The 18628-nt window shown below is 35.7% G+C and overlaps 1 protein-coding gene across 3 annotated transcripts in view; it reads left to right on the forward strand.

Moving 5' to 3' along the window:
• The window catches only part of LOC129268809 (caspase recruitment domain-containing protein 11-like), a 47005-nt gene that overhangs the window by 11533 nt on the left and 16844 nt on the right, over positions 1-18628 (forward strand). For all 3 annotated transcript variants that reach the window (XM_064105144.1, XM_064105142.1, XM_064105143.1), the window contains exons 3-10: positions 6210-6359; positions 7847-8058; positions 9077-9181; positions 11666-11860; positions 12888-13025; positions 14353-14478; positions 15095-15217; positions 18054-18092. In XM_064105144.1, coding sequence (XP_063961214.1) covers positions 6210-6359; positions 7847-8058; positions 9077-9181; positions 11666-11860; positions 12888-13025; positions 14353-14478; positions 15095-15217; positions 18054-18092 — 1088 coding nt within the window. The remainder of the gene's footprint in view (positions 1-6209; positions 6360-7846; positions 8059-9076; positions 9182-11665; positions 11861-12887; positions 13026-14352; positions 14479-15094; positions 15218-18053; positions 18093-18628) is intronic.

Consider the following 18628-nt stretch of genomic DNA (forward strand, 5'->3'; position numbering starts at 1 on the left):
AATTTTCGTAGAAACTGAACTCAAATTGATATTCAATTACCCAAGAACAAACACATCTATGAAAGAAAGCAAAATAAACATTCATGAATAAATAAAGCAAATTACAATTTTCGAGAACATTGTGGCGTATGGGACACTCAAAATGTGTCGTACGGGACACCTCTAAATTGAAGCCAAACTTTCTTACTTTATGTCTCTTTGACTTCTTCAATCACTCTATTTGGCTGATGATAATGAAAGTCCTATCAAACTAAAGACATTCATTATGTTAGAAACCGCAATTGGCTGAATATTTCTGTCAATATATCATAAACAAAATAATGTGTCGTACGGGACACTTGTGTGTGGTACAGGACACTTCTGTGTCGTACGGGACACTTCTGTGTCGTACGGGACACTTGTGTGTTGTACAGGCACTTGCGTGTTGTACTGGGCAGTCTGAATAAAACAATGAACTTTTATCAATTAGAAGGGGAGCATTGCCCCTAAATTCTTCCTTTTTAATGAAAAGTCTTTTAATAAGTAGTCATTCAGGACAATATAATTAAGTAACCTCAATATATACAATCGGGAGCAATATGTTATCATTTTTTACATGATGGGAAATGTACAAGGGTTCGCAGCATTTTTTCCAAGCTGAAGAACTTGAGGTTTTGTGTGAAGTTATATTTTAGTAAATTATTTGATGATTTCCAATACACTATTTAAACAATGAATGAATGAAACTGTAAATTATGGGGTTAAAATGTTATCATTTTTCATATAAAATGTATACATACATGATATATGTCACAACTGTCACTTATAATTCCACAAAATATTTTTTTCTAAAGAAATGCGGTTCTACTTTTTCAAACCTTTCTGCATTTCATGAAACCATATGGTTTGTCTTATTTTCCAGATTTTTATTTACAACTTGAAAAAAGTAGGAGTTTCAATACTGTATATAAAAAAATTAGTGATCATCAAGGGAAGTCCAAATAGTTGATTGATATGTAATTTTTTTACATCTTATAATAATTCCATGCAAGAGGAAGTCATCTTCCAGGCTAGGGTGAATCAATTATAAAGGTTTTCTTTTCATGCTCAGTGACAAAGAAATTAACCTGCTCTGACCAGTGAAAATCACCAGTTTAGCTGCAGGGATTCCCAAAAGAATACACCTACACTATGACATCAATTAAATGGTTAGAATCACCTATTTCATGTTCTATGGAGATAAAAAAAGTATTTTTTTCAGTTCACTTTATGTCCAATCAATAACTTGAATTAAAATAGGCCTACTATTTACAGTTTCTGAATCAAAATCCTGCAATTAAATGCATTATATATTGTGTGTCGTACGGGACAACTTTTAATAGGACAATTATTGAAAAATGAAGGGCTGTGATTAGATCCTTATGGGATAAATCAATCACCCATGGGTCAAAGAAAGAGAAACTGATATTGTGAAATTGCATCATCAAAAATAAAATTGTAGGACAAACTTTTGCATCTTTATGTGTTGTACGGGACATTGCCAAAAATAGGTTCGGAAAAATCAGGGCTGCCCCTATTATGGATCATGAAAATGTTGTAGATATCATTTGGAACCATCAGTGATACATTATTCCATTGACGTGCAATATTTTCAATCTTCTCGTGCTTTGCCAATAATTGTTTCAGGCAGTGTTTGTACTTGACTATTTGATTAGCAAAATTATTAAAAATTGAAAATTCCATTATTCTTCCCCAAAAAAACTATATCTGATTTCACTTTTGGTTAAAACTCATAATTTTCATAAAATTTAGGTATCATAGTAAAATATTACACTACTTATGACTTATTAAAAGCATGTTGAAATTTCTGATATTTTTGAAGTTCTAGTGTGGAATCGCCCTATAATTATTTTGTGAAATATAGCGAAACTTTAAAATGTAATAACTTTCTTATTTTACATCCAATTTTGATGAAATTTTCAGCGTTATGCTTGTAAGATTTTTCTCTATTGATTCAAATCAAAATTTTCTGGGGTGGACATGACCTTTAAAAGCTCAAATCTGCCTGAATTGAGGTTACCGCTGAGAGCAGAGAAGAATGGGAATGCTGATTTGAAAGGAACTGGTTGCCTCCCAAATATTCAAATAAAACCTATTATCTATGCACATTTATTTTGCTTTTAACTCCTTTACTTTAATATTGAAACATACTCGAGGTCTATTTACTTTAATTCCCTTTTAAAGCTGGAAGGGATTTTCCCTTTTCAGCCCCTGGAGAAACCTGGAGATAGTCTTCCCCCTCAGACCCATTTGTGGGGGTTGTATATAAAGGTAGAATTTTTTTTGACAAGTCCAGATGGTGAGTTGAGGGGGGGGGGAGGGATATGCTTTTAAAAGCCTGTATTCCCCATCATGACCAGCTAGTTCCCTAGCTCTCTTATAAATTTACTTTGCGCACTCGCTCACATGTGGATAAAAACCTTAATTATTGCTGTGAAAAAGACATATCACATACATGTAACAGGAATACCATACCTTATTTGCTAATTTCTCAGCAATTTGAGATGTTCTACCAGAAACATTTGGAAGGTTTAAATTCTGGCTATATTTTACCCAATATTAGCCTGAATTGGATTTAAAAAAATCAAGACATCTTTAGATAAAAAAGTACAGCAATAAATGTTTGACCCCCCCCCCTCCCTTCCCAGTCTGTCTGAATATTTTTTTTCTGAATATTATGTCAAAATCTATCACAAAATTGGATATTTTAATAAAGAAAGTGGAAATTTTTTCTTGCTCACTTCACTCGCTCACAATTTTTTAATACATTTTATCTGATCTGCCTTATCTAGCTCCTTCAAAATTGACTCAATACACCATTGCCATGAATCCTTTCCTGTTTGTACTGTCAAGCACATATAAACTTGGTCAAGTAATCAATAACCCCTTGAAATTAAGATTCATGTTTTTAAAGGTACCATAATGTAATTCGTTTCACATAATAAAAGGATTTGAATAATTACAAGTTTTCCCAATTAATAATGCAAATCTTCTTGCTTGGGTTGACAAAAAGTCTTCTTTTCTTACTTGTGAAGGAAATTTCAAAGGTAAAAGAAGTTTAAATGAAAAAACAAAATAATTCAATGAAATAAATAAATTTGTAAATGAAATTTGACAGCATAATTTGAAAAATCGTGGCAAAGATAATGAAAAGGTTAAGAGGAAGTCTGCTGATTAGCAAGAAGTCTGATCATCAAATTTCAAATTTCTGCCATTTTGGCGCAAGCCTCTTTTTTTTATAGACTTTTCAAAACTGTCCCGTTTTTTTTTTATACGCTCTGTACCTGTAAGTGCCATAAAACAGCAGGGCCAGCGGAATGGCGGGGGGGGGGAGGCTAAACCATGCATGAAAACATGAAAATGACCATCTGATTGTGATTTCTTTTGCATGGTCGCCCCCCCCCCTTTCAAGACCGCTGTGTGGTTCCTGTACAGTGCTTATTGGCCTACCAGTTTTTGGTGGCCGTTGTTATTTTCTCTGATATATACATGTACTGTAATAAGGAAAAGTGGCCCTGCCCTATTTTTTGTATGTATTTTATTTGCTAATTTACAATCCCAAACACTCCCCCGAAAATGTGCTTTAATTACCAGTTTGAGAGTTTGATTCACAACTGGAAAAGATTTTGTACGTTGTTTATTTTGTAGGAAATGCAAATTCATCTTTGTTTGAGCAATGATTTGTGTGATTATAAACATGTCATGTTACCATGGTTATGGTGTATCCAAATCATTTAGTATCCAATCAGTACCACTGTTTAAACATTGTTCTTTGCGCAGGCATATAAACATAACTGGTAAAATGAAAACAGCTACAGTATTGTTTATTTTTTAGGAAATCACATGGATATTTTGATTTGGCAATGATGTGTGTCATAAACATTTCATACATCATGATAATAATTTATCCAAATCATGTAGTATCCTATCATTTTGAACATTGTATAAATGTTTTTCTTTGTGTAGGTGTATCATAAACAGGACTGCCAAAATGTAATCAGTGAAATATGATACTTTTTTATGCATTATAAAATGACCCATTTTATAATTTGTATGTTCTTACTACTGTATGTACATTCTGCAGCATGACTTTACTTTTATAGCAGGAAGTCATTAATCTTTATTTACTCAAAATGAAACTTATGTACATCCTAATTCTTTCAAATGGGTGCTCAAGGAAAGGCAAATATTGATTTTGAATCCAGTAATGATCAATGAATTTACCCTGGTAGGAAAATAATATCTTGGTAGACCTTATTCTGTGGTGCGCTGTTATTATTGCCCAGCTGTTAGGTACATGTACATGTAGAACTGCCGTTTTCAGAGATACGCATAATTAAGAAATTGATGCTGCCAGGTAGCCATTCACCTCAACTGGGTTGAGTGCAGCCCAATGTGGGTAAAACACGCCAAGGCTGGGGTTCGATGGAACCCACGACCCTTCAAGACGAGAGTCATAACCACTCGACCCCACTTGATACTTTAAAAAGTGGAAGGGTCTTCATCGATCTCAAACCTGAAAAGTCCTCTGGTCAAATTACATTCTTATGAACAAACTCATAACACCAAACAATATGCGAGTTGATGACGTAAATATTATTTGTGCGGAATGATTGCCAAAAACAGTTACAGCAACAACAACAACTCAGCCCCAGAACTACTACACTTTTATCTTTTCTCGCTCTCAAAGTTAATTGAAGTAAATTTGATATTCAGGTATGGAGGAGTGTATTATTAAATTTTATGGTCCGGGCTGAAATTATTTATATCTTAATACATAGAGTAGAATTCACTGAACAAAATGCCGAAAATTTCATCAAAATCGGATAACAAATAATAAAGTTATTGAAGTTTAAAGTTTAGCAATATTTTGTGAAAACAGTCGTCATGAATATTCATTAGGTGGGCTGATGATGTCACATCTCCACTTTCCATTTTCTTATGTTATTACATGAAATCATAATTTTTTCATAATTTCATACTTGTATGAATAATAATATGTCTCCCTTATAATGAAATAAGTTGCAGCAATAAATATCTATCTAATGCACTAAATCAGTTGTCAATCCAAGTTTTCTAGTTCTTGGAGGAAAAAATTTGAATAAACCTAATTTCATATAATAAAATACAAAAGAACAAGTGGGGATGTGACATCATCAGCCTACCTAATGAATATTCATTACGACTGTTTTCACAAAATATTGCTTAACTTTAAAATTCAATTAATTTGTTATTTGTTATCCAATTTTGATGAAATTTTCGGCATTTTGCTCAGTGAATTCTAGTCTATTTATTAAGCTATAAATATGTTCAGCCCGGACCATCTCCTTAAGCCCAGCGAACACAATGCGATGTGATTGCACTTTGATCCAATTGGAACAAGTTGCCAATTTCTTCACAGTGGATTTCCCACATTTTTATTATTTTTTTAAATGCACTGTAAGGATAAGCAATTGATAGCCACTCGTGAGATTCTTGCAAGATGTGATACAGCACAGACCTTCGATTTGGTAGAGGTTTTTGCTCATTCCCCCAAAAATCTTTCTCATGCCAGTATGACTCTATTCCAATCCATTGAGTACTGTATGTGGTAGACAGTACTTTTCTCTTGTGATTGCAAAAAAAGTGTACTGTTTGTTAAAGTTAGTCATTTTAAAAGAGATCAATTGATCAACAGTTCATCAACAAAGAGAAATGGGCCTTCAAGAGTTTCTTAAACTGGTCCACTTGTGCAGTGGTCTTCAAGAAGGTAAACTGATGTATGTTTTGATACGTCCAGGAAGAAGTACAAATCACGAAGAAAAAATAAATCTGTTCATCTGGACTCCCTGTTATAGACAAAGGAGAACAGTTTCACGTCTGATCACCCGCCAGTTCAAACGAGCTGAAGAAGCGTTCCGGATCGGACATGAAACTGTTCTCCTTTTTCAATAATTCGAGATGAACAGATATATTTTTTCTTCTTAACTTCAAGAAGGTAGTTTGTAATATCAGCCTGATATGAGTATTTTCAATCTTTTGATTACAGCGGCCGTTTCATACATGTACAGTACTGCGAGAGTAATGCTTACAACATCTCTTTGTTGCTTTGCATGTGTTTCCTCGGACACACTGCTTTGTTGAGGTGATAAAGCCAGAGCAATGCTGACACCTTCTTCTTTGATTTTCAGGTATTTTCCTGGACACACTGTCACGCAGAGGTGATAAAGCCATAAAGCTCCTCTTCAGCCAAGTTGAAGAGCACTATCCAGACTTGTACAAGGAAATAACGGGAAGAGAGCCAAAGATCACCAGACAGAGACTGAAGACGATCATGGGACGTAAGTACATGTAGATCCAAGCCAGTGATGTATAGGCGGTAGCAGCTTGCAGGTGACACAACATTTGCTCCAGTCTTGATATCTCAGAGGGGCGTAGGGTTAGAGTTAGCCGGATCGTAATAGAGTTTTTGGTTCAGAATATAAGGATTGGGGTTTATTTAGTTTTTATGCCCCCGCATACGAAGTCCGGAGGGGGCATTGAGCATTGCCCCTGTCCGTCCGTCCATCCTTCCGTCCCCCCACTTGGTTTCCGCGCAATAACTCGAAAAATCTGTAATGGATTTAAAAAAAAATTTGGTGTGTAGGTACACACCAAAATACAGGCTAAGTTCAAATTCGGAGTCCGCAGGTCAAAGGTCACAGCTCATTATATATGCAAGTTGGTTCCAAGGTCTAAATTTGTTCATTATATTTATGCATATTGGTTTCTGCACGATATTAAATTCAATCACCCGGGGGGCGTTTCACAAAGATTTTAGTATGACTTGGAGTCGCACTTAAATACCAAGTTGCGTATGGTATGAAAGGCATGACCGCATTGGTCAGATCGTGTCATGAGGATGTGCACTACTGCCTATCTATCAGTAAGATCGCGCGTTGCATATCATGTACGCGTCAGCAAGTGCGACTTAAGACATTCTCAAATCTTTGTGAAACACCCCCCTGGGCTCCTACATGTAAGTATTTGAGTACCGTTAACTGATTACTTTGTATACAACTCGTGTTACACAAAGTCATGTAGTTCAGCCAGTATGACCCTCTGCGTCTCGCACATTTAGTATTAACTCGTGCATCATCTAGTGATACTGTTGCATTGTCAGCTTCAAAATACGATGTATCACTTGCAATTAGGTAGTCATCATCAGGAATTCATTTATTGTACACAATTAAATTCATTGTCAGTGCTTATTAAAGCTCAGCTAATTATGAGTTTGATGGACCAGAATGGATATATTTTTTGTTTTTTATGTAGGAACATCGTATTTTTTTTACATGTAGTCTCTACAACAAAAGTTATTGTACCAATTGAACACTTTTTGTTCGCGCCAGAAACAGTAGTCAAGCTCAGCCAGGGTTATACTGTATAACAGCCCTGAGCACCTAACAAGGTGGATATATGTGTGCAATAAAAATGCCTTATAGTCATTTTGCCTCCGACGAAGATTCTGCTAGGATCGGAAGCTTAGGCCCCTTTTTGACTTTCTAATTATTTTTAGTCGTAAGAATGGGCCCAGGAATTTGTGAGCTTGTAATTTACCATGTCAAAAAGCCAGAGCCGTCTCTTTCCGTCCGGATTCCTGCAAGCAGCCTTTCATTTTACCAATCCCCGCATTTCAAGAACGGGGAATGCAGAAAAGCTCCCATGAAAAGTTGCATTAGTGCCTATATGGCCGGATTCGGGCAAAATGATTTGGCACGGATTTTTGACAAGGGGGGCCTTTACATCCCCATTCATGTGTGCAATTTTCCATCATTTGAATGCACAGAGAAGGCATTTCTCACACCGGCACTGACGCTGACCATCCTGACGCAGCTGGCAGAGATGCTGGAGGTGAAGGAGAAGCAGGAGAAAGAACTGGAGCGCAGCAAGAAAGACGTCGAAGTTCAGCGACTGGACATCGAGAAACTCAACCACACCAGGAATGTGCTTCTGAGGAAGAACAAAGCACTCCGAGTTAAGAAGGAAGAGAGAGATAAGGTAAAGAGAATATATATTCCTTATGAAGAAAGAGATAAGGTACAGAAAATATATATATATACCATTTAAAAGAATGAATGAGATATAAGAAGAATGAACATATATATATATTAAAAAAGAATGAAGAAAGAGATTAGATAAAGAGAACATACATGTATATGTTCTTCAAAAGAATGAAGAAAGAGATAAGGTATTAAAAGAAAATATATATATTCTATCTTAAAAAAGAATGTATAGTGAGATATAAAGATATTTAAAGGTAAAGAGAATATATTCTTCCAAAATAAACCTCTGTGCATGATTCGTGCTTTAATACCCCTTCATACCTTGAGCGTCATCTAATGAAATGAGATTGATGTAATTTATAAACTGAATTATTAAAGGTTTCGAGAAAATAGTAATATTCTTCAAAAAGATGACCCTCAGCTTGATCGCTGTTAACCCTTCATACAGGAGTGAAATAGAGTACCGAAGTGATGACGTCACAATAAACTTTTTTAGCATTTCAGCGTTTTTGATACCATATTTTGGTAGAGCATGATGAAAAACCCCCACTACCAAAATTTGGTGTGAATTGGTAAATGGGGCCGCAAGATATATGACCTCATGAATACATAATTTGGCCCCATTGAAGTCAGTGTATTACTGGACTGGTTCTAAATGTTAGGAACCAGGCCATGTATATTGTCTTTAATGGGGCTAATTATGTATGTACATGAGGTCATGTCTTAGGGCCCCATGGACCGATTCCCACCAAATTTGGGTTGTGGGGGTTTTTCATCATGCTCTACCAAAATATGGTATCAAAATGCTGAAATGCAAAAAGTGAAAATTAATGACGTCACACTTCGGTACTCTATACTGTATGTACATTTACTTTATATCTAATGAAATGATATGGTGTTTATAATATTTTATTTTTCTAATCTTTCTGCTTTTACACAATCATTGGATTCCCCTTTAATGATGAATTGTACTAGTTTCAAGTTCTTTCCTATTGATGTCTGTGGTAATGCAGATGGAAACAGAATTAGCCCAGAGGACTACAATGCTGAAGGATGTCCAGAATAAGCTCCTGAAGTTCCAGAGAGAAGCAGACAAGGCCAAGCATCATGCAAGAATGGTAGGTCTTGGTCTATAAGCACTTGGTCTGCATGTACTTCTGAGATACCACTTGTGATAAACCCATTGGCCCATATTCTGAAGTCAGGTTAAAATTGGTTTAAGTATGGGAAGCCAAAAGTATCAAAATTATTTATTAAGTTGTAGGTATGTTTCTTATGTTTACTGTGCTCTTTCCTGATTCATCGATGGTGAAGACCACCATCATTTTATACTTCCTAGACAATTATGAATCATTTGAGTGAGAGCCAAATGAGCTGAAATGTGATATCTGTACCGTTAGTGATTTATGTAACAATTGGCTGTCCATACTTAAACCACAACTTTAAACCCGAGTTTAAGTTAAACCCGACTTCAGAATACGGGCCATTTGGTCTATAAGCATTTTGGTTTACTTCTGAGATACCACTTGTGCTAAACCCATTGGCCCGTATTCTGAAGTCGGGTTTAACTTAGACCATGGTCTAACTCTGTGCTAAAATTATGGGAAGCCAGACGTTTCAAAATTTGTTTACAGTGAATGCTTCTCATGTTTATTGTGCTTTTTACTAATTCTTTAATGGTGAAGACAACTGTCATACTTATCCTTCCCAGGCAGTTAATAATGTTAGTGATGTAGCAGCAGTAGTAGCAGTAGCAGCAGCAGCAGGAGAAGCAGTAGGGGTAGGGGTAGCAGTAGTTGTAGTATTAGACCGTGTGGGGTGAGACCAAATGGAAAGAAGACAAAGCAGGTGGATATGAATCAGCAATTTACCAATTAGTAGAAATGTAAATCAAATTAATTAAAGTTAACCAGTGCATGTCCCATTCATACTTACATGTAAGAAAACTTAGTCCATGTGCCATCCATACTTATTAAAACTTACCGGTAGTCCAAGAAATGGAAATGAAGAAGTTGAGCATTTTAAATAGTGAATCAGTGTATACACTTCTCAAAGTGACAGAGCCTACAAGAACGAAATGCCGGTCACTCATGTGCTCAAAGACTGCAGATCAAATGTCACATCTCTTTATGTATGTGAATTGGTGTCTGTGGGAGAAAGCAGGTTCTCATTGGCATTAAATGATGTAATTATTGGAGAAAAGAAAAATTGGAAAGAAGAACAAGGTTATCACAATGAATGGCCCCTTGTGGATGTTCTGTCTTCCAAAAACATATTGCAAGCGATAAAACAAGATCATCATGGATCAAGTGGTAGGGGCCCTAGTGCCTCCTTGGACCCGTTGCATAAAACTTTTGCCATAAAAATCTCTTGCAAATAAACAAAAACTCTGGCAAACAAAATTATGCCATTGAAAATTACACATTAAAAAACTCTTCCAAAAAATTTGCCAGAGTTTTTTTGGGAGGGCAAAAATGTATGCAACGGGCCCTTGTGTGTAATAAATGCACTGGCAGATAAATCAGGGCTGAGGGTGGGAACTCTCCCCCTCCCCCCTAATTTTGATCTGCCACTTTGATCACAAATATTGACAATGTATGTTACCAGGCCCTGGGCCCTGTTTCACAAAGACCTGGGGGGTGTTTCACAAAGATTTAAGTATGACTTAGGTTGCACTTAAATGTTGACGCGTACATGACATGCAACGCGCAATCTTATTAATCAATACGCAGTAGTGCGCATCCTCTTGGCATGATCTGACCAATGCTGTCATGCCTTTTATACTGCGCGCAACTAGACATTAAGTGCGACTGTAAGTCATAATTAAATCTTTGTGAAACACCCCCCTGTTATGATAACAATTTCTTTAAAGGACAAGTCCACCCCAACAAAAACTTGATTTGAATAAAAAGAGAAAAATTCAACAAGCATAACACTGAAAATTTCATCAAAATCGGATGTAAACTAAGAAAGTTATGACATTTAAAAGTTTCGCTTCATTTCACAAAACAGTTGTATGCACATCTCGGTCGGTATGCAAATGAGGGAACTGATGACATCACTCACTCACTATTTCTTTTGTATTTTATTATATGAAATATAAAATATTTTGATTTTCTCGTCATTGTCATGTGAAATGAAGTTTCATTCCTCCCTGAACACGTGGAATTCCATTATATTAACATTTAGTGCTTCAGGCAAGGAGGTCCTAATCATCAAATTCGTAAAAATTGAAATATTGTATAAATCAAACAATAAAAAACAAAAGAAATAGTGAGTGAGTGACATCATCGACTCTCTCATTTGGATGTAACTGGCTCGTTCATATAACTATTTTGTTAAAAATAAGCGAAACTTTGAAATGTCATAACTTTCTTATTTTACACCCGATTTTGATGAAATTTTCAGCATTGTGCTCGTCTGATTTTTCTCTATTGATTCAAATCAACATTTTTCTGAGGTGGACTTGACCTTTAATAACTTTACTATCAGTCATTCAAATTGAAAGATTTCAATATCTATTAACTGTTCTTGCAAATTGGGTTACTATAAAAAGTTTCATGAAACAGTCCCCTGGTTTTCTTCTTTCTTCCGACGTTCAGGCAACTTTCAAGAACTTTCATTTGGAGTACGAACTGAGGGAGACGCAAAACAGGAGGAACATCGAACGACGTCAAACCCGGAACCTTCAGAGGAGTGTCAAGAACCATGAGAAATTGTTGTCAGAACACAACATCACTTATACCTTTGACCCCAAAAAGGTGGAAGAGCTTCAACGTGAACTTGAAAAGATTGATGTAAGTAGAGTGATTCACTGGGAACGAGTCAAAGAAAATAATCTCCAGCGGGTGTCTCATAAAGCTTATATTGATAATGAAAATAATTATTAGCAATGATATTGATGATGTTGATAATGATAATTAAAGCAACAACCAAAACAAAGTCATATGTTACACAGGTTACTAGACAATACAAAGAAGAAAAAAAAACAGAAGAGCCGTCTATTATTACCATTCAAGTTTAAAATGATTCGGAGGGAAAATTCATATTTTGTCGTATAGCATGAACTACATAGTAGACGGTTCTGTCGCAAGGATACATCTGCAGCTGTAAATTAGAATAGTTTCTACATGTACATGTAATTAATTTACATGACAGACAGACCGGCAGAGCGAGGGGAGAGAGCATCCGCCAGACAAGGGAAAATTCTTCATAGTTGTTCGCTGAGAAAAAATATCAAAGGAAGCAAACTTGAAATAAGTATGTAATTCATGGTAAAGTTCCCCTGACAACCGGATGCCCAGAACCCCCCTCTTCCAGCTTTTGACATGCTATCAAATGGTCTAATATGTGATTGTGTTTTGTTCCCCTTGATGATGCTCTGGAAAGCCCCCATCACACTTATTCCGAATCAAGCAGAATTGGCCGGAATAAAAGGTCTATTGTTCGACCACCAGTTGGTTATTTAAATCTACTTCTAATACTGTTCGAAAATACCCTTCAAATGTTTTGAACATGACCAAAACCTTTGGGACGGCCAAAAGAAATGACAAATATATTTCGAATGCACTCAGAATGCAGTCAGAATATTTAGAATGTCAAAGAATGTAGCACGAATTTTAATCTGACTCCATTGTGGTTCATTTTGACTAGTGTATGATGATTCACCTGGTCAATTTACTGAATTTCAACTCCAGTTTGGTGAATTCATAAGTTCCTCCCAAAAATTTCTAGATTTTTTGTTCCAGCTTCTGCTTGATTCCTGCTGATTCCGAATAAGTGTGATGGGGGCTTAAAACTTTTGCTTCATTTTATGCTATCTAGGACTTTCGGCGGTCGGTCGCAATAAGCGACGAAGTGTGTGAAATATCGGAGCGAGTCAAGAGTCAACTCGCTGATGTGAGACAAACCAACAAAGGTCTTAACTTGAAGGTGCGGAGAAAGCAAGAAGAAAATGAACGGGTAAGGTCTTGAAATCCAAGCTAAACTTGCTCAGGGGATCACTAAGATTAATTGAAGAATATGTAGCCAATTCTGCTCAGATTTGAAGATTTGTTTGAGAGACAGTGGTGCACTTCAATAAGCCAGTTCACGGTTAGCTCATGATCAACTTTTCTCAAATGACTTTTGTGATTTTTCATTAGGATAAGCACTATCATTTTCAAATGTAGATGTTGCGTAAGCTTTACCGGTAGAGTATTCAAATTCTAAGAACAAAAGGCATTGTATAGGCCAGGTGACTAGAATAGTACATCGGGGATAAAGTTTGGAAATCTGTTTTATTGTCTGCCTTTGGCACATTTGACTATTGTTTAGGCTACTGTCAAATACCAGTGATTATGAAGGCTCTATTTATTACTCTTCAGCTTGGATGTGATAAATATTTTGAAAGGAATACATGAATAATCATCAAATCACAAATGCCTATGTCAGTGAATTTGAAAGCCACCTTCATGGTTGTCTCCAATGACCTTTTTCTGCTCGTGCGCAGTTTACAACCGTGAACAGGCTTATTTACTGGCCTTAAATGTGAATATGGAATACATTGTATTAACTTATTGTATTGATTTTTCATTTCCAAATGAATGACCTGCCCATGGGAGGAATTAATTCAATTTATAAATGCCTCTAGTTCATAACTTCTCAGAAGTATTCTCTTCCTTCGTTTCTCTATTTCCTTTTGTCTACATTGAGTTTACTCACCTTATATGACTGAATTGTGGGATTTTCTTCAATTATATTTGATATAGATTAAACAAATCAAGAACATTAGGTAATAGATCATAAGAGGCAAGTGCAGATTCAGCATAAAATACAAACGAGGCAAGTGGTATGATAATATAAGAATATTGTGATTATATACAATTAGATAATATTGTAATATAAGAGATCTCTCTCTCAATGTTTTCATCTCTGCCCAACTTGTTTTGTCCCCCATAAATCTTGAGGATAGATGTTAGATCTTAATGAAGATAAAATACAATTCTTAATACAAGGATTGACCAAATATTACATGGAAAGATATGGTAAAGAATGAAAGGAGGGTTGTTCTGAATGATGAGGATGATCAAGACAGAAAGGAGTGGAAGGAGGGAGTGTCATCATTACATGAGAGTCAATTACCCATCGCTGGAGGGAAAATATTGACTGAAATAAATGATGATGAAAGATCTCTACAACTTTACTTGTCTCTCCCACAACTAATTTTGATCCCCTTTTGATCCTGAGGATATATTTTATATTGAAAAAAAGAACATGGCATCCTCTTTTTTATCTCTTTCTTTTAAAGCTGAGAGGGGATATTGATTTACTGAAGCAGGAACGAACGATGATGAGAGAGACGATGAAGATGAACCGCCTCCATCTTGAGATGTCTCAGAAAGAACTGGAGATTGTTAGCCATGAGAGGGCTAAGGTTAGTCACACAGGAGGTCATTACCATTGCTGGCGCATGCAGTTTCTATGTACACATATCCGTAGGGAATATAACTTTTCAGTGATAAAGTCATTTGAATTGTACAGGAGCAAAATCCCCAGATTAGTACATTCTTTGTGTAAGGCGGGTTTTTATGGTGTGAGGGGTTTACAGTTTAATGCACAATTTTATAGTCTACAATGATGAGAATCGATCATTTTTTAAAAGTTCTTTTAAAAGATGCTGTAGACATTGAATGAAAGAAGTGAAGTTGCTAGCAATGTATCATGACATAATGTTTTTCCCCAAAATTTTGTAATGATTTGAGTGCCAAATGCGATTATAATTCATTGATGATCTAGTTAACATTTTCATCACCCATGGTGTAACTTAAACCTGAGTTTTGAATATTGGCTGATGTGATTTTTATTTTCTTTCTTAATGTTTATTTTATAATTTTGTTAATTTTTTTTCAAATCTTTGTCAATATTTTTTCCAGTTGAACCAAGCCTATGAGGAGGTATTAAAGGACCTGATGTGATTTTTATTTTCTTTCTTAATGTTTATTTTATACTTTTGTTAATGTTTTTTTAATCTTTGTCAATATTTTTTCCAGTTGAACCAAGCCTATGAGGAGGTATTGAAGGACCTGTCCCAATCATTCCTCAACACCGCATCTCTACAGCGCAGTGTCAACAAGCTACGGCTAGACTATGCTGATCTCTCTGAAAGGGTTATTGTAAGTTAAAGATAAATTCCAGTTGTGGGAACGATCTCAAACTGACTTTTTACAGAATTTGATATAATGATCACCAAAGTGTCTGTTTGTATGAATAAAAAATATGTGCCAAAGGATTCTGGAAGAAATTGTGTAATTGCTGAGAAATAAGCAAACTAAGCGCGGATTCGGTCACTTCCGTCGGGTCTTTATTCCAGCAATAATAATACACTGTCTCACGTGTGCCTATCTGTGTTGGCGATCTTCAGTGTGATCGTTTTTGTCTCACCTGCATAGCAGAGTGAGACTATAGGCGCCGCTTTTCCGATGGCGGCGGCGGCGTCAACACCAAATCTTAACCTGAGGTTAAGTTTTTGAAATGACAGCATAACTTAGAAAGTATATGGACCTAGTTCATGAAACTTGGCCATAAGGTTAATCAAGTATTACTGAACATCCTGCCTGAGTTTCATGTCACATGACCAAGGTCAAAGGTCATTTAGGGTCAATGAACTTAGACCATGTTGGGGGAATCAACATCAAAATCTTAACCTAAGGTTAAGTTTTTGAAATGTCATCATAACTTAGAAAATATATGGATCTAGTTCATGAAACTTATACATAAGGTTAATCAAGTATCACTGAACATCCTGCATGAGTTTCACGTCACATGACCAAGGTCAAAGGTCATTTAGGGTCAATGAACTTTGGCCGAATGGGGGTATCTGTTGAATTACCATCATAACTTTGAAAGTTTATGGATCTGATTCATGAAACTTGGACATAATAGTAATCAAGTATTACTGAACAGCCTGTGCAAGTTTCAGGTCACATGATCAAGGTCAAAGGTCATTTAGGGTCAATGAACTTTGGCCAAATTGGGGTATTTGTTGAATTACAGCCATAAATTTGAAAGTGTGTTGGTCTAGTTCATAAAACTTGGACATAATAGTAATCAAGTATCACTGAACATCCTGTGCGAGTTTCAGGTCACATGATCAAGGTCAAAGGTCATGTAAGGTCAAAGAACTTTGGCCACGTTGGGGGTATTTGTTGAATTGCCATCATATCTCTATAAGTGTATTGGTCTAGTTCATAAAACGTGGAAATAAGAGTAACCAAGTATCACTGAACATCTTGTGCGAGTTATAGTTTTCAAAATCAGCACTGCTGCTATATTGAATCGCGTGATGCAGGTGAGACGGCCAGAGGCATTCCACTTGTTAGCTACATACATGTATTATGATTTCACAAAGTTCAGTTTATGTAACTGTACCAGATCTAGATCCACGATGATATATCAATACTTTACCTTGGTTTTACAGACTTTCTCACGAAATCAGTGTTTTACTGCAACTACGTTCATTTAGCTTTAACTTCTGACTCTCCAAAAAGAGTTATTAAATCACTGCAAATCTAATTGGAAATAGTCAGACCGTGAAATGATGTTATTGCACAAAGTCTACTATATTGTAATGGAATTGATTGCCATTCGACAAACTCATGAATCGAGTTTAAAAAAAAGATCTCTCTAAATGGGGGAACTGGAATAGTAATTGATCTTACTTGAATTTACATATGTAGATTAAACAATCTTGACATTTTTATACCTGTTAGTGGCATTTTACAGAATGAATTATCAACAAGGCAAAACAACTCGTAATTTTACAAATGAATCATCAACAAGGAAACATAACTCATATTTAATCTGTGGGTGTATAAATATTTTGATATGAAGTCCAATACCAAGCAACAAAAATGGGTTTCAATGCAATTTGAATCACATATATTGTGTCGTTAAAAAGTTGTATTAGGAAAGTTAGGAAATGTTTTTGAAACACTAAATTGTCACTTGGTCTACACCCACTTTATCTATTTGATCTTGTCCCACAAGGTCTAAACCTAGTTCATTTAAAGGAGAATGAAACCCTTGAAACTAGCTGAATCCATATCAAAGAGAAAAATCAAAGAAACATATTGTTGAAAGTTTGAGGAAGATTGAATGAATAATAAGAAAGTTATGAGCATTTGAATATTGAGATCACTAGTGCCATGTAGATCCTCCCCATCGGCAATGCGACCAAGATCTGTGATATCACACACGTACAACTCCCTCATTACTTTAGTACTTATTTCACTTATATTCTCACTTTTATAGGGTCTATCACAAGGTTAGGTGTTTTCTTTATGAGATGACAAGTACAGAGGTTTCACAACATTATATCATTGATGAATCGTTTGTCATATGATTAGAATGAGCAAAAAGAGATGTTTTGGGGTATATTTTCAGTGTCCGAATGGGAGAGTTGTACGTGTGTGACATCACAGATCTTGGTCGCATTGCCAATGGGAGGATCTCCATAGCATTAGTGATCTCGACATTCAAATGCTCATAACTCTTTTATTGCTAGTCCTATTTTACTCAAAGTTTTGTTGATCTTATTCTTTGATTTTTCTGCTTTCACAAAAGCTAACTTGCTCCAAGAGTTTCATTCTCCTTTAAAACCTTTCATATACTTACCATTTAGTCTTAGTTGCCATTTAGTCCATTACCAGTTTGTCTGATTTGCACTCTAGTCATTTGGTGTATATGATTAGATTCTCATTTGACAAAGTGCAAAAGAGCTAGGGGGTAGACAATCTTGAAATTAGAGCATATAGGTATTACAATTCTTGCAGTTGGACTAAGTGATGGTTGGACGAAAAAATAATTAGACCAAATTGATTGTAGTTCAACTGAGTTTAGCAATCATCGTGCTAGATGATATAAGGATTAGACCACCCGCTAGTAGACCAAGTGCTAGTAGACCAAGTGGTTACAAATCTGTTATATCTTGTTTTTCTTTATTTTTCACAGAATAATAATGATGGTTCGATGGATACATCAGGAGTATTTGTAAGTATAATCATTTCTCCTTCTGTGGGCTGCACGATTATGACAATAATACAGAAATTTTGTGACAATGAAACTTCAATGAATAGGTGATATGAGGTCCACAATACCTCCCCTATCAAAATATCGTAAACAACGAGCTTTTAATGTTATGAAATTAAGTATAAAAGCTTGTCAAGTAGACTAACTTGTATTATTTATCCTGATGTTTCACTTTCCCATCATGTGTGAATAATAAATTTCTGCCAAAAAATCATTTGGCCTGATGAATCTACCTGGATAAGATATGAATTGTCTAATGAAAAATACAAGTAAGTCCAGTTGACAAGTTTTCCACCTTTATTCATAACATTGAAATTTCATACTCTGTTGTTTTTGTATTTTTAATCAAATTATATTCAACACAGTAAAAAGAGAAGCTTCATAATCTAATCTACTTGGGGAGTGTTTCACTATTCAAAGGTTTTATCCAACAAGTCCTGCTGTATCCGACCGTTACCATAGTCTTAGTGCTTCTCAGCCCATCAAATTCAAGGACA

This window comes from Lytechinus pictus, chromosome 10, assembly GCF_037042905.1.
Source record: "Lytechinus pictus isolate F3 Inbred chromosome 10, Lp3.0, whole genome shotgun sequence".
Taxonomy (NCBI): domain Eukaryota; kingdom Metazoa; phylum Echinodermata; class Echinoidea; order Temnopleuroida; family Toxopneustidae; genus Lytechinus; species Lytechinus pictus.